The sequence below is a fragment of the Electrona antarctica genome, assembly GCF_951216825.1.
Source record: "Electrona antarctica genome assembly, chromosome: 21".
Taxonomy (NCBI): Eukaryota; Metazoa; Chordata; class Actinopteri; order Myctophiformes; family Myctophidae; genus Electrona; species Electrona antarctica.
This window is the reverse complement of record NC_136802.1, coordinates 13,742,299-13,769,818: the sequence shown is the minus strand read 5'-3', so window position 1 is coordinate 13,769,818 and position 27,520 is coordinate 13,742,299. Positions and strand designations below refer to the sequence as shown.

The 27,520-nt window shown below is 42.8% G+C and overlaps 1 protein-coding gene across 3 annotated transcripts in view; it reads left to right on the top strand.

Moving 5' to 3' along the window:
* The window catches only part of LOC306914465 (glucosidase 2 subunit beta-like), a 227,131-nt gene that overhangs the window by 161,590 nt on the left and 38,021 nt on the right, over positions 1–27,520 (top strand). For all 3 annotated transcript variants that reach the window (XM_079491499.1, XM_079491498.1, XM_079491500.1), the window contains exons 12-13: positions 1,397–1,486; positions 26,066–26,137. In XM_079491499.1, the coding sequence (XP_079347625.1) occupies positions 1,397–1,486; positions 26,066–26,137 (162 nt within the window). The remainder of the gene's footprint in view (positions 1–1,396; positions 1,487–26,065; positions 26,138–27,520) is intronic.

Below are 27,520 nucleotides of genomic sequence, written 5' to 3'. Positions count from 1 at the left end.
GCAGGTCAGAACATGGCCACCATGTGCATTTATCAAAATGCTGTTTTGTCGTCTTTGTGACAAAATAAGACTAAGGGTAGGCTATGAGATAAGCAATGTTTTGCCCTGCCATTCATTGTGTAGCCCTTGTTAACCAACCACAAATGTGATTTTCTATCTCTCACATGCTCTGTCTGTCTGTCTGTCTGTCTGTCTGTCTGTCTGTCTGTCTGTCTGTCTGTCTGTCTGTCTGTCTGTCTGTCTGTCTGTCTGTCTGTGTCTCTGTCTGTCTGTCTGTCTGTCTGTCTGTCTGTCTGTCTGTCTGTCTCTGTCTCTGTCTCTGTCTGTCTGTCTGTCTGTCTGTCTGTCTGTCTGTCTGTCTGTCTGTCTGTCTGTCTGTCTGTCTGTCTGTCTCATAAACCTTTCTCCAACTGAGGATCCCTAACCCCTTCAATATTCTGAATGTTTTGGTATATCTGAAATGTGCGTACTTTCTCTCACTGTGACATTGAATAGATAATAGATAATAGAATGAAATAGAGGCAGTTGTAGCTACTGTAGGTGTTATAGAGCATTGGTAGGGGCTATCTTCTCACTCTAGCACTCTGTCCACTAGCGGGACAGTGTTGACAGCTCATTGATCATTTCTCTCTGTCGGTACTTTATACTTTAATATAGTTAAATTATAGGCTGTTTTGAGTGATGAAAGGGTTTTACATGGTGACAAATGGTCTCCGCTCTACAACCTCCGTCTAAAAGTTGTACAATTACCAATTTCTCACTTTGCTGGACTTGTTTGTTCTTTGACATCTTTTACTATTTCATTTTTGTCATTATTATATATTTTTGTATTGTCTACGCCAGGCCGGAGGCCCCCTATCCGTGTATGTGCGTGTGCGTGTGCCCGTGCGCGTGACTGACTGACTGACTGACTGACTTTGAAACTTTGCACGTGATCAAGATGCGTCTGATTTTCCAGATCCTATTCCCATTGGCTAAGACTGCCTTCCAAAATGTGCGGGCCTTGGGTAGGCAACCTGGCCTGGCGGAGACCTGTGCTCTGAGGAGCACACTTTTCTGGTTATATTAATACTATTTTACTTTTTAAGTTTATTTTTTAATATAAAATGTATATAGTCTTTTCATTCAAAGTAAAATCCGGTGTAAGCATAACACTCAATGTCCTTAAGTGAGTTATGAAAGTATATTAAGCCAAAGTAATTAAAGTGCAGACATTGTTGCTGCTGCCAGGGCATTAGTGAGCTACAGTACATAGGGGGAAACCCTTTTTAGGTTAAATACTGCACACTTTTACTTTTTGGAAATCATTTGTAAAATGTTATAAGCAGTAGTAAGTCATTCAAATGAACCCACGGTGTGCTTACATTTCAGTATATTTGTTTTCTGTCTGTCCTAGTGACCTAAAGAGGAGGCTGACCATAGACTATGGACCAGACTGGGAATTTCTGTTTCTTGGCAGCCAGTGTTACCACCTGAAAGTGTACGAGTAAGTACAGTCACACTTCATCTACATGGTTCATGTGCTTCATTTTCATGCCTTCATTTTCAATGTGGTCTCATGCGAGGCCGTGCACAGTGAAAGAGGAAAGGGGAGATCCGCACACCGTTTTAATACGTTTTGGGCGGGAACCCCTTTTGGTGTTTTAAGCATTATGTTATGCTTTAGCTGTTGAAAAATAGCAGATCTACAGCTATAAACTTGTAGGTCTGCTATTTTTGAAAAATTGTGAAAATGTGGCGCAAATCTTTGAATATATTCTTTCACGGTGAATATTTTTAACTCAAATATTAGCTTCTGGGGGGGGGGGGGTCCCTGAAACAACATATTTTCAGATGGGGGTCCGTGGCCAAATACAGATAATTCTGGGGGTCCTTGACATAGAAACATATAGGGGTTTTCAGAAAACGGTCAGGATTTAGAAGGCATTTGTTAAATCTTTTCTCAGGTTGAAATGGGTTAAAAGCTCCCAAAACACAACAGAGTGGAAAACAATACACCGTTTGGGCCTCAGGGGCCTTCGTCAGGTATACCTGTGCACAGTGCCATGATAAATACGAGTGCATGTGGCAATCTGTGAATTGTTGAAACGTTATCGACGACGGAACCGACTATGTATTAGCACGTGAACTAAACATATGGACACCGTGACTACTTTAATAAAAACACTAAGCAATTGTGATAAACAGTGTTAAATCAGTGAGATGACCAGAGGTTTTCTCAAGGACTTGCAATCCATCTACATTTTTGTGCTACGGTACAGAAATTAATCCAATCTGTGGCCGACACGAACTGCCTCAGTAAAGATCCAGCCATTTAAAATTGATAATTTGCGAGCTTCTAGTCACCCTGCAAGCCAAGCAGCTAAATCAACTAAATTTAATCAACAGAATGAGCTTCTTTCACTCTCTCTGACTGCTTCCCTATAGAATCTGTTCTCCTCAGAATTGCCTGCCAGCTGGAGCGCTCTATGCCTGTGGGTGGTTGCAATTTTGAAAGATTGAAAGAAATTCATCTGAGATCTGCACTGCAAAAAAAAAGAAGAAAAAAAAAATCTGGCATCCGTGGAATCTATGGTCCGATGCCCTTACCCACAGGTGCTCATTGTGTACTTATTTTTGCCATTTTGAAGGCAAAGTCTGAAAGTAAAAAGTGCAATTCTCAAATGTAGGTCAGGGATCTATAGTAGTTAGTAATATTTTACCAGGTGCAATTGTGTGCGGGTGTGCTTGCGCGTGTGTGTGTGTGTGCGCGTGTGTGTGTGTGTGTGTGTGCGCGCGTGTGTGTGTGTGTGTGTGTGTGTGTGTGTGTGTGTGGGTGTGCGTGCGCGCGTGCGTGTGTGTGTGTGTGTGTGTGCGCGCGCGTGTGTGTGTGTGTGTGCGTGTGCATGTGTGCGTGTGTGTGTGTACTGTGTGTGTACTGTGTGTGTGCGTGCGTGTGTGTGTGCATTTCCAGTAACACAGACTTATTGTCGGAATAGCAGACATATTGTTGGAATCTAAGCACGCACCATGCATTTGTAGATCCCAACAATTCAGAAGCAGCACAGCGTCTGTGTGCAGTTGACCTGCAGCTCCCCTCCTCACCACCCTTATCCTACTAGCTGAGAACCCTGGCTCTGTTTTCCTCTGTTGTCCAAGACCCATTAGCTTGATACACTGCACTGTTTTACATCCTTCAAGTCACAGAGGAGCTCAATATCCACCCGCAAGAATCTCAGCACAGGCTCCTTTGACCTACCAGCACCCTCTCAGCAATGTACCAGTTCCTCATCCCTCCTCCTCGCTTCATCCTTTCCCATTCGCCTTGAACCATGATCCTGAAGAGACGTGACATTGACAGACAGATAAACCGGCAGCATGATGCAGCCCCTCTATTGCATTCTCTCCCATGCCCTCCAGTAGTGAGATAGCAGAGCTACCAGTTCATAGAATGGACCAGAATCTCACACCACGCTCCCCTCCGCAGCGTCTTGATCATCAGTAGAAATCATCTTACATCCACACTCCCTCGTGTTTAGCCCATTTTGGGCTGGTGTTTTTAACTAAGCATTATGTTATACTTTAGCTATTGAAAAATAGCAGATCTACAAGCTCATAGCACGCCACCGAGTGAACTTGTAGGTCTGCTATTTTTGAAAAATCGTGAAAATGCGGCACAAATCTTTGAATATATATTCTTTCAGAGCGAACATTTTTCTTATTGCGACGTCAGGCCTAAATGGGTTAGATCTCTCACTTTTGATTAAACTGTGCCCTCTCTTTTCCTCTCTCGCTCTCTCTCTCGCTCTCGCTCTCTCTCTCTCACTCTCGCTCTCTCCTGAACAGTAGCCAATATTGGAGAAAAGTGCCTGGAGCTGAAAAAGTGAGCTCTGGGAGTTCAAACACTGCCTATCTTTAATATAACTAATAGCCGCACATTATTTAAATTAATGGAATTCATTCTGTCTTTGTGTGTGGCGTGGCAGGAGCCGAGGAGTCAAATGCCATTGGAATTAGATAATTTAGATGCAAGGATCCAAGTGGAACAGCTCAGTATATACTGTATATATAGTACTGTAGTCTCTGATGGGAAAAGGAAATGCAAGGGGAGCTGAATGTTGTTTTTTACAGAGACGCAGAGACTCTCAGCCTGATCCCGTCTTTAACCACTTGAAACCCAGCATCCATACTCTTGGGGGGACATTATCCAGAAATAGCAGATATAGTTTCAGTTCAGTTTCAGTTTATTTTATTTATAGTACAAAATCACCCCATGGGGTCTCTGCACTTTACAGCATTAATACATCAAAAAACAAAAAACAAATCAAAGACACAAATAGCACAGCAATAAAAAACATAGTAAAACATGGTAAAATGTGCATAGCTGTATGAATCATACAGATTAAAACTATAGGCGGAACCGTAGTGCATAGAAAAAAGGTGTGTTTTTAGCCTTGACTTAAATATGTCCAGGGAGTGTGCATTTCTGACATCCTGAGGGAGAGCGTTCCAGAGACAGGGGGCACGGCACGGTGTGTGAAAGCTCTGCCCCCAACCGTTATTTTATTGTGTGTTGTGACTGTGAGTTTTCCAGCATCCTGAGAGCGTAGTGGTCTTGGAGGGATGTATATATTTATTAAACTGGACATATACTGGATATACAAGCTCACAACGTCTGCGCTTATACAGTAGAACAGCTATTTTTTGGCTTAGAGATTTTGGCAGAGATGGAAAAAAGAGGTCCAAGTACAGTTGCAATTCAGGTCTGTTTCACTAAGACTATAGAGGGTTTAAGTGGTTTAATGTCTAAGCTAAGCTTTTTGCCAAAATGTTCATTTCCATGAGGCAGCATTTCATATTTAGATTTTGTGAAGATGTCCCGCTTCCTAATGTATTTATTTTTTGTCTGCATTGTCTCATGTAATTTGTTTTTTGAATGTGTTGGCGAGAGAAAAAAAAGGTAATTATTTAAATTCAGAACCTTTACAACCTTTAGTTGTTTGGCCCGTTCAAGTAGAAAGACTGACGCTAAGATTAGCATCTAAATGCAGTGCATAGGTGCACTCCACATTAACCTCTTGCCACTCACAAGGCCGTAAACAACTTGAATGAAAACCAGAGAGATAGCTAGTTCTGGAGGACGCATTTAATGGCATTTACTATTATATCAGGCACTTTTCTATCTTTTACAGTGTAAAATCCTGAGTGTTAATTTAACTTTGAGTGTAATAAAGACCCCGCCAAGGGAACCTTAATCATTAGACATCCACCCCAGATCACCTCACTAAAACTGCCTTTGGGCTGGTGGTGGTGGGTCCCTGGTCACGAGTCACAAATTTTAACTGCAGGATTCTGCCAGTGATGCTGAAATAAGCCTGGTGATTCAGTCAAGAGTATAGCCTCACACAGCCCGGAGGTCGACGCCCTGTAGTATACCATAAGTTCTCCGAGGCAGAGTCCCTGCAGTACCTGCAGCACAGCCTAATATTCCTCCTGTGGATCTGTTGACACTCCTCAAAGCAACTTAAAACATTTAGGCCTGACGTCGATATTTAAAAAATGTCTTTTTAAAATGTCATTTTTTCTGAAAAACATCATGTTTCTATATCAGTGGTTCTCAATATTTCATGTCAAGGACCCCAAAGATTATATGTAATATGCCGCCGACCCCCATCTGAAAATATGTTGTTCCAGGGACCACCCCAGAAGCAAAGATTTGAGTTAAAAACGTTGGCTCTGAAAGAATATATATTCAAAGATTTGCACTACATTTTCACGTTAAAAAAAATAGCAGACCTACAAGCTTGTGGCGTGGCACTCAGTGCCGCGCTATGAGCTTGTAGATCTGCTATTTTTCAATAGCATTTTTTCAAAGTATAACATAATGCTTAAAACACCAATAGGGGTTCCCGCCCAGAATGGGTTAAAACATTGAAGGGCCGTGATTTATGCTAGACTGTCAGGTCAGATTGACTCAGCCTCCACTCTCGTGTCATTAGAAAGTACAGCGCTCCATTGAGTCATGCCCGCTGCTGAGGTTCAGCTTTTTGACAAGGGAAGATAGAGAAGGAGAATGCAACGGCACAACAGTGGCTCTTCCAACTGTCTGCAGAACGAACCAGAAAGGAGAAGCTATCGGAGATCACAGACTATAGAGGAAGGGCGGATTTAAGGATTTTTAGACCCTTGGACTGTTGTGGGGCCTCCCCTCACCCACACTCCATGAAGTACTTTAAATTAAATCATAATTGTTGTGTTTCCCCTGTGAGCTTGTGTGTTGTGCAGTTTAGGCCTGTGACAGTGCTGTTATGTTCTGACTAAGCAATTTGTACATGCGACTCTGGTTTGTATGTCACACATAGTTACTGAGGTAAACAAATTAAACAATGGCTGAATATTAGCTTTGCTTTGCTGGCTAAACCGCCAGTGCCTCACTGGCAGCATTGAATGGCTCTCAATTTCACCAGGTTCAGTGCAGCACAGTACAGTACAGTACAGTACAGTACAGTACGGTACGGTACGGTACGGTACGGTACAGTACAGTACAGCACAGCACAGGCCGGCTCGCTACAATCTGGTCAAACGATGACAGTATACAGTATAGAGTACCGATATATCGGTCTGTCTGATATAGCAGCCATTATTTGACTCTTGCGACAACATTGGTATCGAAATTATGCAGGCAATGTTTTCAACAACTCTCAAAATGGCATCCCTGTTATGGGCGTGTCTATGTTTTCATAGAAATTGTATAGAAAATGTAGCACTTTTATATCGGTCAAAACTCGTACCCCAAAATCTGTCATCAGTCTGCCTGAAATCGAGTCGATGGACAGAATGTCATTTATTCGAACAGACATACTTCGAACTGTCCAAATACTAGAAATATATCTAAAGAAACTGCCCACGGGGACCCCTGGTGGCTCGGGGGCCCGTTTCATTTGAAACGGTCGAAAGTCGAAACACAGCTAAATCCATCTCTGCCTAGAGGGAGCCATTTCTGATAGATTGGATGGAAGCCCGGGTGAGGTTCCGTGTCTGGAATGTTGGATGTGCCTCGCCGACTGCCTCGGGAGTAACAAAGGGAAATGGAGAAGGCTGCACGCAGGCATGTTTTGCAACAGCTGTGCTGTGAATCTTTCTGTCACAAATACGCTTCGACAAGACCACTGGGATCTATGAACAGGAAGGCAGTGCCTGCACGCAATTAACCACATGAACACTTTGCATCCTTATTCTGGGGGTAATATTTTGCACAAAAGAAATACCAGATCTACAAGCTCATATTGTGAGCTTGTCAATCTGCTATTGTTGCTGAAGAGATTGTGTACAGGGAAAAAAGGAGTATGAGCCCTAGGACAGTGGTTCCCAAACCTTTTCATGTCAAGGACCCCCGAATTGACACTAATTATCCCGCGGACCCCCATTTGAAGAGATATTCCAGGGACCCCCATAAGAGAAGATTTTTACGGCTCTAGCAGTGATTCTCAACCCGTTTAATTTCAAGGATCCCCAGTTTGACATGCATCATTCTTTGAATTTGTATGGACTTTTGATATAAAAACACACAGAAATGAGAATTTGCCCATTTTTTGGCATCCATTGTCAGGTATGCCCATATGATGACCACGGATATGGTCTAAAAGTGTGAAAAACATATTTTTTATTTCACTACAACTTTAACCCTTTCAGCGCTATCATTTATTGAAAAAATAGGATCTAATTCACACCAGCATTTTTTTAATTTGAGCTCTTATTTTGCAGTAGTCCTATGTTAGGAATTTACACTGAGCTGGGCCGGCCTTGTTTACATTGTGAATCCAGACCGGAGCTCTGTGCTGTCAAAGAAACGCTGTTTTGACCAAAATGCCATCTGGGACAAGGAATAGGAGATACAGGCGATTGAAATAAATGGATAGAATGGATTATTATGGCGACGACGATCTAAGATGGGCGATCCAGTGCTGTGCTAACAACACAGCTAGCTAACCGGCTAACGTGAGTAGCATTTTGGCTCGAGCAATCGAACGCACTATAAAAGCGCAATTGCCGAAGGGCTTCGGCAATAGCATTAAGTGTTAGTATCAAAATTAGGCTTCAATTGACAAAGGTTTTCGGCAATGGCGCTGAAAGTATTAAAGGTGTAGGGAAACGGAAATGGTGGGCCTTTTACTTTGAAGTTTCACCCTGAAACGATGGCTCTGAAGTTTCTGAACCAATCAGAGCGTCGCCTCCCTCAAGGCTATAGGGTCTCAAAGTCTGTGACTTCCTGCACCTGAATTTCGTTTGTAAACATTGAGAAAGAGAGACAGGGACCAGCGGATTATTTCTAACCTATACACAACCTATATACATATTATAGCGTGATGATTAAGTTTAGAAGATTAAAAACGGAGTAGTTTAATCAAAACCAGCTGTGGAATAGGACAACGAAGCATGGGAATAAAACTGGTGAGCTTCATTTTTATTGGCTTTTATTGATGTGTATCTCTACACGTCATTACGCAGCACGTTTTCGTTTTCAGGAAGTAATCTTTTTTTTTATGGACTTTTGATATAAAAACACACAGAATGAGAATTTGCCCATTTTTTGGCATCCATTGTTAGGTATGCCCATATGATGACCACGGATATGGTCTAAAAGTGTGAAAAACATATTTTTCATTTCACTACAACTTTTAAGTGGTAAGAGGATGCACATTTGTCAGATAAAACCATTTCACTAACCGCCTGTTTTCAGCACATGCCACGTTGGCTTCACTGTAGGTGGACACGAAGAACAAAGAAATGAGTATTCTTATATGGTGCATTTATATAGCGCCTTTATCCAAGGCGCTTTACATAGATTGTGCATTACATTCACCCATTCATACACCAATGGCAGCGGAAACCATGCAAGGCACCAACCAGCACATCGGGAGCAATTAGGGGTTCAGTGTCTTGCTCAAGGACACTTAGACAGTAACTCTGGGGGAGCCCGGGTTCGAACTGGCAACCTTGCGGTTACCATCCAGGCACTCTACCCCTGAGCCACCGCCACCGCGTTCACAGTCTTACAATGATGGTCCCAACTCCAGTCGGAGGACATTATGGTTTTAAAAGATGACTATGAGCCAAAATCAGCTAAACAAAAGTGATTAGCCTACTGCGAGCGACTTGCCCGAAGACCTTGTTTGTATTGGTTTGGTGGAGAGAACAAAGAGGCAGCGCGGGCACAGTTAATCATAATTGGAATGTTGTTAAATGACAAACGATTGTGCTCGCACCAGCTACTTATGCATGTCCACGCCTCGAAGTGTGGGCCTCTTTGTCACAGTCTGTGACTTTCAAATTATGATGGATGTGGCAGGGACACTGTCATCAAATTAATGCATGAAATTCAGCATTACTCTTAATGAGCTGCTCATGCAATTAATTAACTTCAAAAGGTCACGTTTGGTCAATTGTCACTAACAGAAGAGGCAGAGAGAGAGAGATCAAGTTCACCTGATTTTTGGACACAAGCTTTTGCTAGTGATGTGAGGAAAAATACAGTATTGTTGAAAAGGACTTTATAATGAATTATAGGGGTGGTTTAATGCAAGCCTGTGCTCAAGCTTTAGTCTGCATACCGGGTAATACTAACAATAAATTGCTTTAAACTCCACTATTGGAGGTAGAGACTAGTTGAAGAGAGGGTCTGGCAGAATTTGATCCTTACCCGGAATGGGTACATAATATGGTTCCTACAGTAATTATCTTAATCATTGCGAGATGAACAAGTGCATGAGAAGGAAAACTGTGAATTGGAGCACTCTAATCTGGGAAAGTGTTTCCTATCAAACCCCATTTTCGTTTGTCGGTTTATAGCACCGTTTCAGCACTTTCAATGTGAGAAATCTAATTATCACCTCATGTCGGAGATTTCCTTGCACGTTTTTTATTGTTTTTAGGCATTTTGAAGATGAAAAGTGAATATTCATTTCATCCAACTTCACAACTAATCTCTTGTTGTTACTGACTTCCAATGGCTTTGAAAAAACATTCTGCCATGTGACATTCTTTGCCAGTAAGTATATTTTATCAGATAAAACCCCATTCACATCAAATAATTTCATATAATTAAAGAAAATAATTTTCGGGGGTTTCCTCGTGCTAAATTCAGGGGATGTCATCGACACTGGGCTCACTTTCTTCCTGGACTACATTTCCCATAATGCTGTGGTGCACTGCTCCTCCTTGTGGATAGGGGGAGGGCTGTCTTACTGAGACAACATGTAGTCCAGGAAGTAAGTGAGCCCAGTGTCGATGACATCAGAGACACTGGGCTCACTGCTAAAATCTAAAATATCTAAAACCACAAATTACACACATAAAGACCCCCAGGAAAGTGTTCTAAATCTCGTCATTAACATATTGCAAAAAGGGTGAAGTTTCCCTTTATGTGAAACAGTAGGGGCATAGCAGTATAAGTAGAGTGGAAGGTTGTGTGTGATCATGTCCAGAATGCATCTATTGTGGAACAATACAGCCACATGCTTTCATTAGGGAGTCAGAGTTTGTAGTGTCCATTAATTTTTTGTGCTAAAAAAATATGTTCATCAGGTAATGATGCGTAGCCTGCAGAGTTAGTTCAGGCAGACATACTCGAGGGGGTTCATGCCATGCTCAAAGGCGCATACTATACTCAAGGGGTTAACATGCTGCATTACTATGTGGGTGTATAAGCGTGTGCAAGTCCCACACGTCATTCGCTGATGTGGCAGTCGGCTGACCAATTGGGCGGGCTACTTCGGCTCACCAGTCTGCATGCTCTTCCTGCCTTCCTCTGCATATGGTTCCTGGTTGTTATGTGATGTTTGCTCACACCCCAGCACCACCGGTGGGCTCTGTTATTTATGCTCCCCATGGGGGTTTTATTGTATATCTATCTCCCTGCTCTTAATGTTTTACGATGATGTTTAATCGCGCCGAGCAGGGAGAAAATGCAGCAGAGCCGAACGCCAAGTCTAATATCATATGCACACTTGTATTCTCATTCTATAATAAATATTGGTTAAATCTATTCGTGAGTTGTCTGACTGAACTAAGATTATACTAGGAGGAAGATTTTTTTCAAAAAGGTGAACAGGAAGTGTTTTTTATGTGGCCGCACCCCTACACCTACACTCCCTCTTCCAACCTGGGGAGAGCAACGGACTGACCTCATGCTTCCTTCAATGCATGAGCGTCCAAGCCGCTTCTTTTCACCTGGCATGGGGAGTTTCCCCGGTAGGACGTATTCCAGTTCCTTTCCCCTCCATCAGGCGCCCCGGCTGGCCAGGGGGAGGTAGTTTAGAGACAAGGATTACTGCATGTTATTTGTGAGGGTACCTACCCTAGGGCAGTGAATAGTGATACTTTGACTGGGTGCGATTTTGACTGGCCCGTCAATCCAATGTGCTTAATGTCCTGATTGTCACGTATCCAACACACTTTAAACTGAGCAGATTGGACCTCCCGTTCCAGAGATAATGGCCAAAACGTCTTGAAAACGTCTTTAGTTTAATGTGGGCTAGTGGTGGGTTTTTTTCTCTCTAGAAAGGCTGCTGTATCGATACAGCAGCACCATGAAATATCTGGGTTGACAAACACGCCTCTGTTTAACATTATCAAAGCCCCCTTTGCAATGCACTACCTTCTCAGACCCCTTGTTAGGATGTTTACTCCAGTGGAGTAATATCTAGTAACTGCCTTCCATTTACATTACTTGTCGTACGTTCCACTCCAAAAAAAGCGCTTGAGAGACCAGTGCAATTCATCCAGACCAAAAGCAAAACCTCCGCTGTTATTTTTGCATCGCATTGTAAACAGCTGTGCCTCATTATAACCACAAAAGTTTCAAACTTGCGGTCACAGTCGCGATACTTAGGTACTTTTATATGGATTTAACTGTAACAGAAAGTTCTATCCAGACTATCCACAGTCCCATCTCCCAGTCACAGAGCTGGGACTGACACAGAACAGATGAGTCGACGAGCAGCACGTTCATGTCCACAAGCTAGAAGCCAGAAGTGTTGCCAGCAGCTCTCGGCAGAAACAAGCAACCAGGTCTTTACAAAATAAGCCAAAAAGAAGCAACACTGGTCCTTTCTGGCCAGTGTTGCCAAATCTGTTTATAAACGGTTTTGGGATTATTTTTGTAGATTGAAAAAATATTGGGGGTCCTTTGCTCTTGGCATGAAAATGTTTGAGAACCACTGCTCTAAAACAATATTAGACAAAGTTTGAGCCACAAACACATGTTCTCGCTCTCTCTCTTCTCCGCCTGTTGCATAAATTAAATAGGCCTATTCATGATTCTACTTATACAGAAGTAGCCTATGTTAGTTTGTTTTATGGAAACAGCCGTTTGTGTTGAATGTGCTAATTGCACAGAATTATTCAAAAGAGAGAAAATGGTGCAAGCCATAAAATAATGCACATTGCACTTGTTTTTTCATACGTCATGTGGAAATAAGGCAAATAAAAAGTAACATTAATGTTGTCATTTTATCAACTGGCCCCTTGCCCCTTGCCATTTTCATAATGTGGCCCACATGTTCAGCTATTTGAGTTTCCCTGCCCTAGGGGACAAGGGGAGACTCCACACAGAAAGGCCCTTTCGCCAAACCGAGTTACCCGACCCAGGGTATGGGCACCGATGACACGGAGGAGAGAACACGCCCACAGCATCCCCCCAGCGGTTTTATTGGTGTCCCTTAGCACCCACCATGTGTCAGACGTCAACCTCCAACTATTCTGAAGAAAGAACTAAACATTTTAGAATTGTAAGCGTTGCACTTTGCATTAGGAGAGTGCATTGAGAGTGCAGCTTCAAATGATCCGCCTCAAGCTATTTGCTCTGAAACATAATTTGAGTCTTCACTTTGTAATTAAAACAGGGATAGGCTACGCTACACTTTAATGTACGAGCAAATGTATGTGATCAAGGCAAAGTAGAGTGTAAGGTTGTTTTGTTGTATTATTATTATTATTATTATTACATGCTGTGTAACCATTTTAACCCTCTAGTCTGGGTGGAACATTTGCCCAAAATAAAAAATCTACAAGCTTACAACACGTCACAAAAGAGATTTGGGGTAGAAGGAAACAAGTGCAGGCCTTGGGGCAGCGGTGGCCTAAGGGTTAGAGGAGCGCCCTTGTTGCCGAAAGGTTGCCGGTTCGATTCCTCGGACGGGCAGGAAAAATCTGGGTGGGGAAGTGATTGTCATCACTCACCCAACACCGCTGAAGTGCACCTGAGCAAGGCACTGTCTGAACCCCCAACTGCTCCCCCTGGAGCTGCTTAGTGGCCAACAGTATAAGACTGTGGTTGTACTGGTCAGCTCACAGGTTTTAATGTGTGTGTGTGTGTGTCTGTCTGTGTGTTTCTATGTGCAGGGCGTTGCTGAAAATGAGCACCTGTGCTCAGCTACTTCCCTGGGTAAATAAAGAATAAAAAAAAAACTCAGGTCAAGTATAGAGGGGTTAAATGGTTAATATGAGTACTTCATTGTTGTTCCTTAGCACTCATCAGGTCATGCACAAACCTTCACCTAGCTGTTCTGAGGAGACAGTGAATACAAATTGTAACATTTTGAGAGTGCAGCTTCAAATGATCTGCCCAAAGCTATTTGCTATCACTTTTAGTAATGGCATTAAAAACCAAATTGGCTTCAAGTTTGGCTTGTTTTGTTTACCACTTTTCACATATGAATCGAGGCATGATTTGTGCAAGATTGGCTCTCAGACTCGTTTCACAGAGGTACCTGTATGCAATATGCATAAACTATAAAATATATATATCTTATGCATCGACCTCCAGTCCTGCATAAAGAGTTTCAAGGCCAAAATATGATAAGCTGTCAGAAAAGTGAGTTTCCATCAGATTGAAATTGAAAACACCGTACAGCATTTTATTGAGACTTGCATTTGTGGTCCACCATGTGGAAAATGAAGGTAAACTGAAAAATGGCCTACTTTGAGCACAGCTCTTTTTAAACATGCTCTATAGAGTCTATAGCAAGATAAACAAGACGTGTCGGGGTCTTTCGGCTGCTGGCAAGCTCTCACAGCAGAAACTCCATTACACAGTGAAAGGGATTACAATGACCCAATCTCACAATAATCATGATGCCCTATTTGAAATGATATGAAATCCTGGAAATGGAATTTGTTACAGTATTAAAATCAGACTCCAAATTAGCCCTGGAATCCTAATGAACTGGGCGTTTGAACATTGCACAAGTGCAAAAAGTAAGACCCCACTTTCTGAACTGCACTTATATGGTGGGTACAACTTTAGTCCGTTATAGGAAGACTCCAACTCGCTGCAGACCATTCTCAACGCACAGACATAAATCATATTGCCTCTCTCTCCTATACCATTGTCTCCAAGGTGCTGCTGTTACATTAGATGCCTTTGCACATTCCTTCACTAACTTACAACACTGTACTGAAACAAAGCAATTGTTCCCTTACCCATAAAGAGCACAACTCTCCTCTCCTCCTGCCTAATGACACTAGCTTAGCTGTAGTAATGGCAATGTGCAGTAGTGCAAAGAAAATGGAATTGAAATGTATTGTCTGGTTAAATCAAATCAGTATAAGCGCTCTGTGTTCTCATACCAGAGGTGAGAGAAAACTGCTAGTGAATCTAGCCGAGTATCACATTTAAAGGAGAATTCCATGCTAGAAGGCTTTCTTACCTTTATTTGTAGTTGTTACGTCCCCACCAAAGAGGTCCAGGTGTTATTTTGTGCAAAACCTCCTTATTGGCCATTTCCCCTACCATAAGCCCTAAATGAATTGAATTGAATTGAATGGGGCTATGGGGTGTTGTGCTAATTCGCTTATTTCCATCGCTCCATTATTATTTTTTTGTATGTATCCTCTCTTCATAATGTAAATAATATCCCAAGCGGCACACTTTACTACTTATTTCGATGGAAATAAGCGAATTAGCACAACACCCCATAGCCCCATTCAATTCAATGCAATTCATTGAGGGCTTATGGTAGGGGAAATAGCCAATAAGGAGTTTTTGCACAAAAAAACACCTGGACCTCTTTGGTGGGGACGCAACAACTACAAAGAAAGGTAAGAAAGCCTTCTAGCATGGAATTCTCCTTTAAGTGGTCACAAACTTGCATTTTGACTTGAGTTAGAAGCCTGTACGTACTGTAGAAATGAGGCTACACCCATAGTGTGTTTTGATATATTCACTGGTGCAGGCCCGTACGCACATGCCGGTTTCTTTATGCGCATGCGCATGCGCATGTGCATGTAAATGTCCTAGATTGCTGCATGGCCTAAAACCAGAGTTGGGGGCGACTGTGGCTCAGGAGGTAGAGCAGGTTGTCCAATGATCCATGGGTCGGCGGTTCAAATCCCGGCTCCTCCTGTCTACATGTCGAAGTGTCCTTGGGCAAGACACTGAACCCCAAATTGCTCCCGATGTGCTGGTTGGTACCTTGCATGTCTTCCGCTGCAATCGGTGTATGAATGTGTGTGTGAATGGGTGAATGTAATGCACAATCTATGTAAAGCGCCTTGGATAAAGGCGCTATATAAATGCACCATTTTTACCATTTTTTAGTTGTTTTGGTGTATATTTGTTGTTGTTGTTGTTGTATAATTGTGTTGATGTTGTAATGGTATTGTGTTGATGTGTATTTGTGTTGTGTTGGTGTTCTGTTGTGTTTGTGTTACTTAGTTGGTGTTCTTTTGGTGTTGTGTTAGTGCTTTATTGTGTTGTGTAGTTGTGTTTGTGGATGGTGTGTCGTAGTCGTGTTGAGTGCATTAAAGCGTGCCCGTCAGTCACATTATTTTGCGTCATTCGTGGACATCACCCACAAGCAGAGACAGATAAAGAAGTCAGGTTCACAACATGCCTCAGGCCCCTTCTATATAAGTAATAAAGTGAAGGCTATACTGCTACGGTAATTTAGATGAATTCCCTTTCTCTCTCCCTCTGTCTCTCCTGACCAGAATGCATGATCTGGTGGAGATAAATAAAACAAGTCCAGGCATGCGTTAATTTCAGCCTGTATCATTGCAACTCATTATTTTAACGTTGCTCTGATAGGTCTGTAAACTAAAGACTGTGCAGCTGGTCCAGAAACCTGCTATGCGTGTACTCCTGGGAACTAGAAGAAGAGATCATCATCTCTCCAGGGATCCAGAATAGAATTTAAAATCCTCCTCCTAACATACAAAGCCCTTAATGGTCAGGCACCATATCTACAGTATCTTAGAGAGCTCATGTGCCTCATAACCCTGCTAGAACACCACACGCTCCATATGCAGCACGCAGGTTCTCTTGTGGTTTCTGAAAGCTCCAAGAGTCGAATGATTGGAAGGCAGAGCCTTTAGTTATCAGGCTCCTGTCCTTATTGTCTGGAAGGCAGCTCCCTTCCTCCCCCCCCCCCCCCCCCCCCCCCCTCTCTCTCTCATTTGAAGTCGGTGGGGCGAACGGTTCTCGAGTTACGTGAATTACAGATGTACACATGATGTACATACGTACGTACAGAGACTTGGTGCATTTATAGGTAGATATATAATTAAAATATAATTATACACATACATACAGTACATATACTCGAGAGGTTAATATGCTGCATTACTATGTGGGTGTATTCAGTGTTTGCAAGACCCACATGTCATTCGCCAGTGTTGGGAAAGTTCACATTTTTTTAACTAGTTCAGTTTACAGTTCAAAATTTAAAAAATGAACTAGTTCAGTTCATAATTCAACATTTTGAACTAAAGTTCATGGTTCCAAAAAATGGAAACTATTTTAGTTATTTTTCGTTCTTTTTTTTCCCTTTTTTTTTAAAAGTATTGCCACAGCCCATAGCCATATACTGTAGAACAGCAGACTTTATTCCTATTGGGAATAAAGTCCAAACCTTAAAAAAAAAACTTTGGGATTAATACAGTGACAACTTTTACAATATCTCTATTACCATTATACCAAATTGATTCCGAGTTATGAGGTTTCCTCCGGACAGCAGAGATATGTAACACATACACAGCGCCCCCCACCTCAGGATTGATTGATTGATTGAATACTTTATTGGCAGAAATGTAATCAGTACAGGGTACAGTCAAACAGACATGTAATCTGTACAGGGTACAGTCAAACAGAAATGTAATCAGTACAGGGTACAGTCAAACAGAATTGTAATCTGTACAGGGTACAGTCAAACATAAATGTAATCGGTACAGGGTACAGTCAAACTGAAATGTAATCAGTACAGGGTACAGTCAAACAGAAATGTAATCAGTACAGGGTACAGTCAAACAGAATTGTAATCTGTACAGGGTACAGTCAAACATAAATGTAATCGGTACAGGGTACAGTCAAACATAAATGTAACTAGAAAAAGTGCCCTTATGGGCACAGGTCTCCACCAGGAGTGTGTGTGTGTGTGTGTGTGTGTGTGTGTGTGTGTGTGTGTGTGTGTGTGTGTGTGTGTGTGTGTGTGTGTGTGTGTGTGTGTGTGTGTGTGTGTGTGTGTGTGTGTGTGTGTGTGTGTGTGTGTGTGTGTGTGTGTGTGTGTGTGTGTGTGTGTGAGAGAGACACGGCTTTGCCTGTTGTAGCGCCACCATGAGGCTGATTTGAAAACTGGCATTTCTTCCTCAGCCCAGTGGGAATATGCATGCACAGTTTCACCGCAATCGGACGCTGCGTTAAGTAGTTGTGGCGATTTGTACAAAACGGGTACAAAGCGGGCTACTCCTGAAAAGTTTAGAAGCCAATCGTAGGCAATGAAGGTGGATTATGAGAAATCAAACAAACCCGTCTTGATCACATGACTATGGAGAGCATGTGTACTGATTTGTGTGAAATTTGGATAACATCTGAAGGAGTAATATAAGAAAATGTGTTTTACATATGTTGGCCTCCTGGTGGCGCTATCAAGAGCAGATGTGAAAAATTCCAGGCAAAGGTTTTTCCTTGGCCTCTAGGGAGTTGGCATACAAAGTTATCCACAAATCCGTGCAGTTGGAGGTAAAAACACTTTTCGGCCAGTTATAGCGCCACCATGAGGCTGAGTTGAAAATGTTCACATGGCATTTCTTCCTCGGCCTAGTGGGATTGTGCGTGCGCAATTTCACGGAAATCACACGATGTGTTCATGATTTGCAGCATTTTGTTTGAAACTGAGCACTCCTGCGAACTTTGGAAGACAATCTTAGCCAATCAGGATGGAGTCTGAGAAATCTGAAAGACCCGTTTCGTTGAATGGCTCTAGAGAGACTGTGTACCAATTTGCTTGATGTTTGGACAAAATCTGTAGGTGTACTGTCCAAAAACTTGTTTTGCACAAAGCGGCCTCCTGGTGGCGCTATAACAGGCCGTTCTGGAAATTCATTGTTGGCATCCAGGGAGTGTGTGTGCGAAATTTGGCATCGACCGGGTTAACGATGCCGGAGATTAGCTGTTCACAGACGGACGGACGGACGGACACACGGACACACGGACGGACGGACGGAGTGCAAAACATACTCTCTCCCCATGCCTTCGGCCTGGTGGAGACAATCAGTACAGGGTACAGTCAAACAGAAATGTAATCAGTACAGGGTACAGTCAAACAGAATTGTAATCTGTACAGGGTACAGTCAAACATAAATGTAATCGGTACAGGGTACAGTCAAACAGAAATGTAATCGGTACAGGGTACAGTCAAACAGAATTGTAATCTGTACAGGGTACAGTCAAACATAAATGTAATCGGTACAGGGTACAGTCAAACAGAAATGTAATCAGTACAGGGTACAGTCAAACAGAAATGTAATCAGTACAGGGTACAGTCAAACAGAAATGTAATCAGTACAGGGTACAGTCAAATAGAAATGTAATCAGTACAGGGTACAGTCAAACAGAAATGTAATCAGTACAGGGTACAGTCAAACAGAAAGGTAATCAGTACAGGGTACAGTCAAACAGAAATGTAATCAGTACAGGGTACAGTCAAACAGAAAGGTAATCAGTACAGGGTACAGTCAAACAGAAATGTAATCAGTAGTACAGGGTACAGTCAAACAGAAATGTAATCAGTAGTACAGGGTACAGTCAAACAGACGTCCAATGGTATCACCGAATAAAGTCCTTGTGGTCTTGTTTCCATTCAGGTCCTGGGTATTCAATTTATAATCATTGACATTGTGGTAGTACTGCGGCTAAAACTGCGTCAAAGTCCAGAAATAAACGAGTACCACAGACGAAAAACTTTCGTGAACAAATTTCATTCTGACCCCTCCACGAAAAGGCCTCGTTGTCCTGAACCCTTATCTATCATTTATACATTATGGATCAATAGTGTGGACTTAGACTGTTTTTCTATGTGGCATCTAATGACAAGGACAGCTGGTTATATCAGAGTGGCTCAAACCATTAGAAAACAGGGAGGGACATAAACAATATCATAATAAATATTAAAAACAAATCTAAAATGCATGTTATAGCTTCTTTATTAGCACTCTATTTTACAGTGAAACTAATATCACTTCCAAATGTAATATGTCAAGTGACTAGTAGCAACAATCGTGTTAATTGTTTCTGATAGCATAAAACAAGTACAAGTTGTTGTGTTGTTTACTTTTATTTTCATGATCTTTTGTCAACAGCACTTATTATAGGATATCATCCTTAATCTTCCTTAATCTAGACCATAGACTCTGCCCACTCCACTCAGTAGACTTCTTCTCTCTGGTATGCAGTGTGTTTTGAAAAGGCAGTTTATCCCGTCCGAAAAAGCACTTATCCAAGGAGGGGTATAGGTCTAATCAACACCCTGCACGGATGGTAGTCAAGCTGTTGTCAAACTGCACAAACAAGCGCTGACAGCAGCGGTGACTGGTGAGGAGTAATATCATACAGTAGTTGCGAACGCAGTGAGCATTTACTATGAGACCCAGCAGATCCTGTCTGTGTGTCTGTGTGTCTGTGTGTCTGTGTGTGTGTGTGTCACGCTGTAACACCACCCGCCCACCACCAGAGGGCGCAGCTGTATCACACACAAAAACACACACACACATGCACGCACACACACACACGCACGCACGCACACACACACACACACACCCGCACACACACGCACACAAAACTTAACTTAAAAAAAACGTAAGTAAAAAAAAAACTTAACTTAAAAAAAAAACTTAAAGGAAAACGCACACACACAAAACTTAACTTAAAAAAAACTTAACTTAAAAAAAAAAAAAAAGGAAAAACGCACGCGCACACACACAACTTAACTTAAAAAAAACTTAAGTAAAAAAAAAAATTAACTTAAAAAAAAAACTTAAAAAGGAAAACGCACACACACAAAACTTAACTTAAAAAAAACTTAACTTAAAAACAAACTTAAAAAAGATAACTTAAAAAAAACCTTAAAAAATTACGTAATTTATTCTAATTGTTGTTTTTGCAATTTACGAGCTGCGTTCGCTTCCCGCGTTCGCGCGTCTTACTTGTATATTATAGAAATATCGTACAGTTCACTAAAATGGTTTGTATTCAGTACTTGTCCGGAGCTCCGCCTGTGCCTCACTGTCTGGAACACAGACTGGATCAGTCAGAACAACACCACGTTCAGCCCAATGTCCCCCAGGCTATGGGATCTAAACTCCAGGCCCTCTAGGTGTGTGTTGCTCGAAGTGTACCTCATATTTCAGTAATGTAAACGTGCATTAGTCAAAACTAAAACGTTTTCTGAGAGGACTGGTACCCAGTTGATATATACTAATTGAGCAGTTGAGATGAATAACCATACGGTATAAGGCCATGATTTTTTTCTGACCCCTCCCCAAAAAGGCCTATCTGTCCTGACTCCTGACCCCTTATCCATGATTTATACTTATATGGTTATTCGTCTCAACTGTTTGGTAAAATCAAGTGGAGGCTGTCAGACTGAAGCTGTCTGTTATCAGGATATAACAGATCTGAGCATTCATGTATTTCTAACAATATCATTTCTAAGAGCTTTTATTTGCTGTACTATAAATTCTTCATGTTTGGCAAATAAACCTCTGAACAGCTGCTCGTGCCGCAACTATAAATGGTCTAATTGCTATTAGTTGTTTTTATTGCTATAAACAGTTATGGTAATCCCTGGATTCCACGGCTAAACAATTCATTAATTGTCACGGTTTATTAAAAAAACAACACACGTCACTTTTGACCTGTGACATAATTGCAGAAAGTGTACACAGGGTTACCTGTAAACCAATTAGCTAGTGTTGAAGTTGCTGCAGAGTTTGCAGTGTCACCTTAGTGAACTCCGCCTGCACAGTGAGCACACAGCCACAGACACATAACAGTCCATAGGGAGAGAGGCTTAATTGCTCTCGCTTTCTCTCTTTTCTGAATCTCAGTGGGCAGAGAAAAAAAAGAACAGTTTTTCTATTGTCCCTCTGCAGCTATAGTGAGGCCTTGTCAGTTGATTATATCACATCTGTAATTAAGGATATACTGTTAATTTGGACACAAAGCCTGGCTTTCACTCTTCCTGCTCTTTAGTGTGGTTAATAAGTAACACAGTGAATCTGCGGATGAAAGAGATGCCTTTCTGTGCACAAGGGGAGAGATTAAATGCATGTTTGTACATGCTTTTGCAACAGGCACGCTCCGTAAATAACAAGAAACAAGACATTTGCATGTAGATTTTCGGTTGGTTTTGTTTCGCTCCAGAAACCAGCAGATTTACGATGGGAATTGAGCCGCCAGTCCAATGCAGTGGAGTGTGAAATACAGCCTGAGGGCCTAAAAAGCTTGTGTCTTAAGATATTTCTTCTGTGGCTGTGTGTACCATGCACCAGGCCCACAGTAGTACATCTGCCAGTATCAACTTATTATGGCTGGTGTCAGGGCGGTGTTGTCATAACACGGAGACAGATCAAACCAGAAGGCTGGTCGGTGGACGGAGTCACCACTGTCACGTTCGATTGATGACACCCCCTCGTTAGTTACCGTATTGTCAGAGGTGTATATCCAGTCCACATGCTTCTCAGAATCCTGTAGATACTTTCTTCTCCTCCTTCCTTCTCTGTTCAATTTTCGTTTCCACCAGGCCGAAGGCATGGCGAGAGTATGTTTTGCACTGTGTCTGTCCGTCCGTCTATGTACATACGTACAGCTCATCTCCGCCACCGTTGGCCCGGCCGATGCCGAACTGTGCACACACACTCCCTGGATGCCAACGACGAATCTCCAGTTATAGAACAGCCTGTTATAGCGCTACCATGAGGCAGATTTTTTCTAAATGCATGTCTTTGTTACTCGTACACATTTTATCCATACATCACGCAAATCGGTATACACTATCTTCATGTTATGTGATCAACACGGACCTGTCCGCTTCCCCATAATCCATCCACATTGGCTAAGCCTTCAAAGGTTTGCAGGATTGGTCCGTTTTGAACAAAATGCCTCAAATCATGAACATACAGTGCAATTTCAGGAACATTTTGCCAGCTTCATGGTGGCACTATAACTGGCCCATTCATGTTTTTACCTATTACTGCACCGATCTGTGTAAAACTTTGTCTGCACACTCCCTAGATGCCAAGGAAAAGCCTTTCACCTGCATTTTTCACAGCTGCTTATAGCGCCACCAGGAGGCCGACTTATGTAAAACCCATTTTTTGATATTACTCCTTCAGATTTGATCCAAATCTCACGCAAATCGGTACACATGATCTCTATAGTCATGTGATCAAGACGGGTCTGTTTGATTTCTCATATTCCATCCTGATTGGCTAAGATTTTAGGAGTGGCCCGTTTTGTACAAAATGCTGCAAATCATGAACACAGCGCCCAGTCGTGGTGAAACTGTGCACACATATTCCCACTAGGCTGAGGAAGAAATGCCACTTAACATTTTTCCAAAAAAGCTCTTATCGTGGTGGAGACCTGTGCCCCTTTCTTTTCTTTTCTTTTCTTTTCTTTTCTTTTCTTTTCTTTTCTTTTCTTTCCTTTCCTTTCCTTTCCTTTCCTTTCCTTTCCTTTCCTCCTTTCCTTTCCTTTCCTTTCCTCCCCTTTCCTTTCCTTTCCTTTCCTTTCTCTTTCTTTCTTTCTTTCTTTCTTTCTTTCTTTCTTTCTTTCTTTCTTTCTCTCTTTCTTTCTGTGCGTCTGGTTATCACCTGTCAATGTTGCCAGCCTTATAGCCAGACTGAGTCACACTTTGTCTGATTCCCTCCCACTTTCTGGTCGGCTCTTTATTTCTGTTCCATCCCTCGTTCTTTCACGCTCCCCTGCCAGTATTCCCTCGTCTGTCTCCCATACTCCATCTTGCTCTCCCTCACATTTCATTTCCAGCTCCATCATCCCCCTGTCTTTCTCGGTGGTGATCTGCTCCTTCGTGTTCATTTCGTGTTCATTTGCTAATGGTATAGTGTGAGGGGAGTGTGTATGTAGCCGTTTGACCTTTGCAGTGTCTTGTTTTTGCAGAATGTTGAAGTGTCAGTCTTGGAGACTGACAGCTAACTGACTTGCACTACCACTGGTGTTTGTTTAGGCAAACACGTGCCCAAGGGGCCTTTTCCCCTCAAAGTCAGCATGTGCCCATTTGTATATATATTTTTAATTAGCTGGTGTTAGTTGTATCTTTTTCTTTTTCTTTATTTTAGATGTTGACAGTGGTGCGGCTTAAAAAATATATATTGAAAATTACTGTATATAAATTATAAAAATGGAAATGTAGTAGCATCCACGAAAACATATACACCTGATCGAATTTGAAGTGGTATGATATCACATTCAGTTCATTCAGTTCAGCAGTGGTACCATATGTCTGAAAATATATGCAGTGTAACGTGTAATATGCCCCTGCCCCCCAACATGTCTGTGTGTGTGTGTGTGCGTGTGCGTGCGCGCGTGCGTGCGTGCGTGCGTGCGTGCGTGCGTGCGGGTATGAGTAAGGGTGTGCAGTGCTTATGCGTCAGCAGAAGTGGGCAGGGACAGATAGCTTCGCCTTGAGGGGGAGGAAGTGAGCGAGATGCGGGGTGCGATGAGGAGAGAGAGTAGAGGGGAACTCCCCGGTGGGAGTCATTTGATTGCTCTTTCACTGCGTTACCCCCCCTTTTCCCTTCCCTGCTTCCTTCTCTCGCTATGAGGCACCATCTGCTCGTGTGATCAGATGAGGATGTTTGTTGCTACTCAGACACCTGCTTTACAAACTTAATGAATCCTGTGGCTTGTATAAAGAATGATAAAGGCAGTTTAGGAGAGGGAAACGGTTCAATGGGAGGCTGAAGTCGCACTTTGCATTCTTTCATTTGGGACTATATATCTTGCTCAGCATTCTGGCCACTTCAAAAGCACGGATAATGTGGCGTATTTGTAGAATTTTCTTGTGACACGCTTCAAGCGCACATCGGTGGAAACTTTCCACCGATGGGCCCTTTGATGCCTAGGGTATTTCAGTCGTCATAAAATGCTCACGTAAGGTTTCTATTGGTCCTCCCCATGGCGTGGTCACGGTGGGCGTCCTGCTAAACGGCCCTGGGATTACGTTACTGACTGTGGGTGTCCTTGAGGAGGTCACGGACGGTGAGGAAACCCACTCCTCAACACTGTTCATCGTTGAACAGACTTGAGAACAGACTACAGCTACTGTATACAGTATAGAGAGAGACATTCCATAGGGGACCTTGCTGCATAGTGTCAGATTTCTTGGGGGGGGGGGGGGGGGGGGGGGTAATATTCCCAACTGAGTCACGGTGAGACATTTAATTCCACTGTGAGCTGTACTGCTTACTCTGCAGTCAAAAAAAAATGCTGATTTATTTTTCTTTCTCCCCTGGACCTTATCTCTGTGTGTGTGTGTGTGTGTGTGTGTGTGTGTGTGTGTGTGTGTGTGTGTGTGTGTGTGTGTGTGTGTGTGTGTGTGTGTGTGTGTGTGTGTGTGTGTGTGTGTGTGTGTGTGTGTGTGTGTGTGTGTGTGTGTGTGTGTGTGTGTGTGTGTGTGTGTGTGTGTGTGTGTGTGTGTGTGTGTGTGTGTGTGCGTGCGTGCGTGCGTGGGGGAGCATACAGTAGACATGAAAGGATAAGTACCTAAATGAAACTCTGTGAGATGAGAAACATTTAATGTGCCCCACAAATAAGGGCATGAGCAGAGAGGATGGCAGCCAATCACTTACCTCTCTTGCTCCAACCCTGCGCTCCCTCTGATGTTCAGGGTTTTTTTTCCTCCTTCTTTTCTTTCATCTTTCGTTTCTTTTGCACAGCTTTTGATCCCTGACTGCTACTTGCCACATCTACTTTTATGGCAACCGATTTTCTTCATCATCCATGCTTTCAGCACTCTCTTTTTCTCAATCCTTCTTTCTTTTCATCCCCGTGGTGTGTTGTGTAATCTTCAGTGAATGGTAATAATTAGCACATTGGTTCTCCTTTATGGACCAATGAAAAGGTCCTGCTGTCTTTCTCCCATCCGTCTATAGGGTTTCATTTAAGGGTCTTGAGTCTACTTTCCAACACCAGTCCTCACTGCTAGGTTGGCGATGGCCTGTTCTAGCAGCTAACTCTTCTGATTTTCTATTTTGTCATGGTAGAGAATTTACAATTTAGGCATTTAGCAGACGCTCTTAATCCAGAGCGACTTACATTAAGCAAGAACAAAAAGCATGGGAATACATCACATATATAAAATGCATTTATCAAGAAACATGCGTAAGCTAAGAACGTAACTAGAACATATCTATATAATGACACTATACATATAAACTATACATATTATGCTGTACATATATACTATGAAGTGCTATGACTACATACAATGCAATTATTGTGCTGTCTACATGACATGCTATAAGTCTGTTTCAAATGCTATCTAAGTCTAAAAAGTGCTGTCTAAGGGGGTAGGGCAAGTGCTATGGGCCATGATGGAGTCAGAACAAGCTAGTCTGTCCACTCTGTCTGTCTCCTGTCAATGGAATGTATAGCTATCCATTACTACTTTGCACAAAAGGAGAGAAAAAGACAGGAAAAGTACACCATTCTGGAGTAATAAGGACAGTGTTGTGCATTAAACCACACATGCCAGTTGTATCAATGTTGTGTTTCTTCCCCCTCCTGTAGGTATACTTATACATTGTGCCCCTTCAATCAAGTCACACAGCAGAGTGCTTCAGGAGCAGAAGTATCATTAGGGTAAGTAGCTTTAATTATCTTCCCCTTTTGGCATTACAATTCATATCCAGAAACAGTTGGGGGAAGGGTTGAGGTAGTGTGAAGACCAACCACTAGCCAGAAACAGTTGGGGGAAGGGTTGAGGTAGTGTGAAGACCAACCACTAGGTTGGGGGAAGGGTTGAGGTAGTGTGAAGACCAACCACTAGGTTGGGGGAAGGGTTGAGGTAGTGTGAAGACCAACCACCAGGTTGGGGGAAGGGTTGAGGTAGTGTGAAGACCAACCACTAGGTTGGGGGAAGGGTTGAGGTAGTGTGAAGACCAACCACTAGGTTGGGGGAAGGGTTGAGGTAGTGTGAAGACCAACCACTAGGTTGGGGGAAGGGTTGAGGTAGTGTGAAGACCAACCACTAGGTTGGGGGAAGGGTTGAGGTAGTGTGAAGACCAACCACTAGGTTGGGGGAAGGGTTGAGGTAGTGTGAAGACCAACCACTAGGTTGGGGGAAGGGTTGAGGTAGTGTGAAGACCAACCACTAACCATATCCAGAAACAGTTGGGGGAAGGGTTGAGGTAGTGTGAAGACCAACCACTAGGTTGGGGGAAGGGTTGAGGTAGTGTGAAGACCAACCACTAGGTTGGGGGAAGGGTTGAGGTAGTGTGAAGACCAACCACTAGGTTGGCGGAAGGGTTGAGGTAGTGTGAAGACCAACCACTAGGTTGGGGGAAGGGTTGAGGTAGTGTGAAGACCAACCACTAACCATATCCAGAAACAGTTGGGGGAAGGGTTGAGGTAGTGTGAAGACCAACCACTAGGTTGGGGGAAGGGTTGAGGTAGTGTGAAGACCAACCACTAGGTTGGGGGAAGGGTTGAGGTAGTGTGAAGACCAACCACTAGTCAACTATTTATCATTCTGTATTTTAACCACATTAAACCTAGCATCCCTATTCTGGGCATGTTAGTGTTGGGATCTCTTTCTTTTTTTTAAAGATATTTTTTAGACTTCATTTGATTTTGATTATGGGGGAGAGAGATGGGGAGTCGAACCCATCACACGCTGTCCGGCTGGATTAGCAGTCCTAGGGGCCCGGACCGCTAGGCCGGCCCGGGCCTGGCATCTCTTTGTCCTCAGACGAGTCCTCCAGCGGCGTCTCCTCCAGTCATCCCGGGTTCATCTGGCTAGCTCGTTTGAGTCGTTTGTGCTTTCATCAGTGTCTTTCTGTAGCATGTTCACGTAGGTAGGTGTGGGACGTCCTACTGACCGACGCGTGTGTGTGTTGGTTCCATAGAGTAATGAAAGGATAGAGGCCGAACCGGAGCGACAGCCCCGCCCCCTGATGTTCATTTCAGTAGAAGTTGCTCAGTGGCGTTTTGAAGCACCCGGAAGAACCGTCTACTTCCACATTT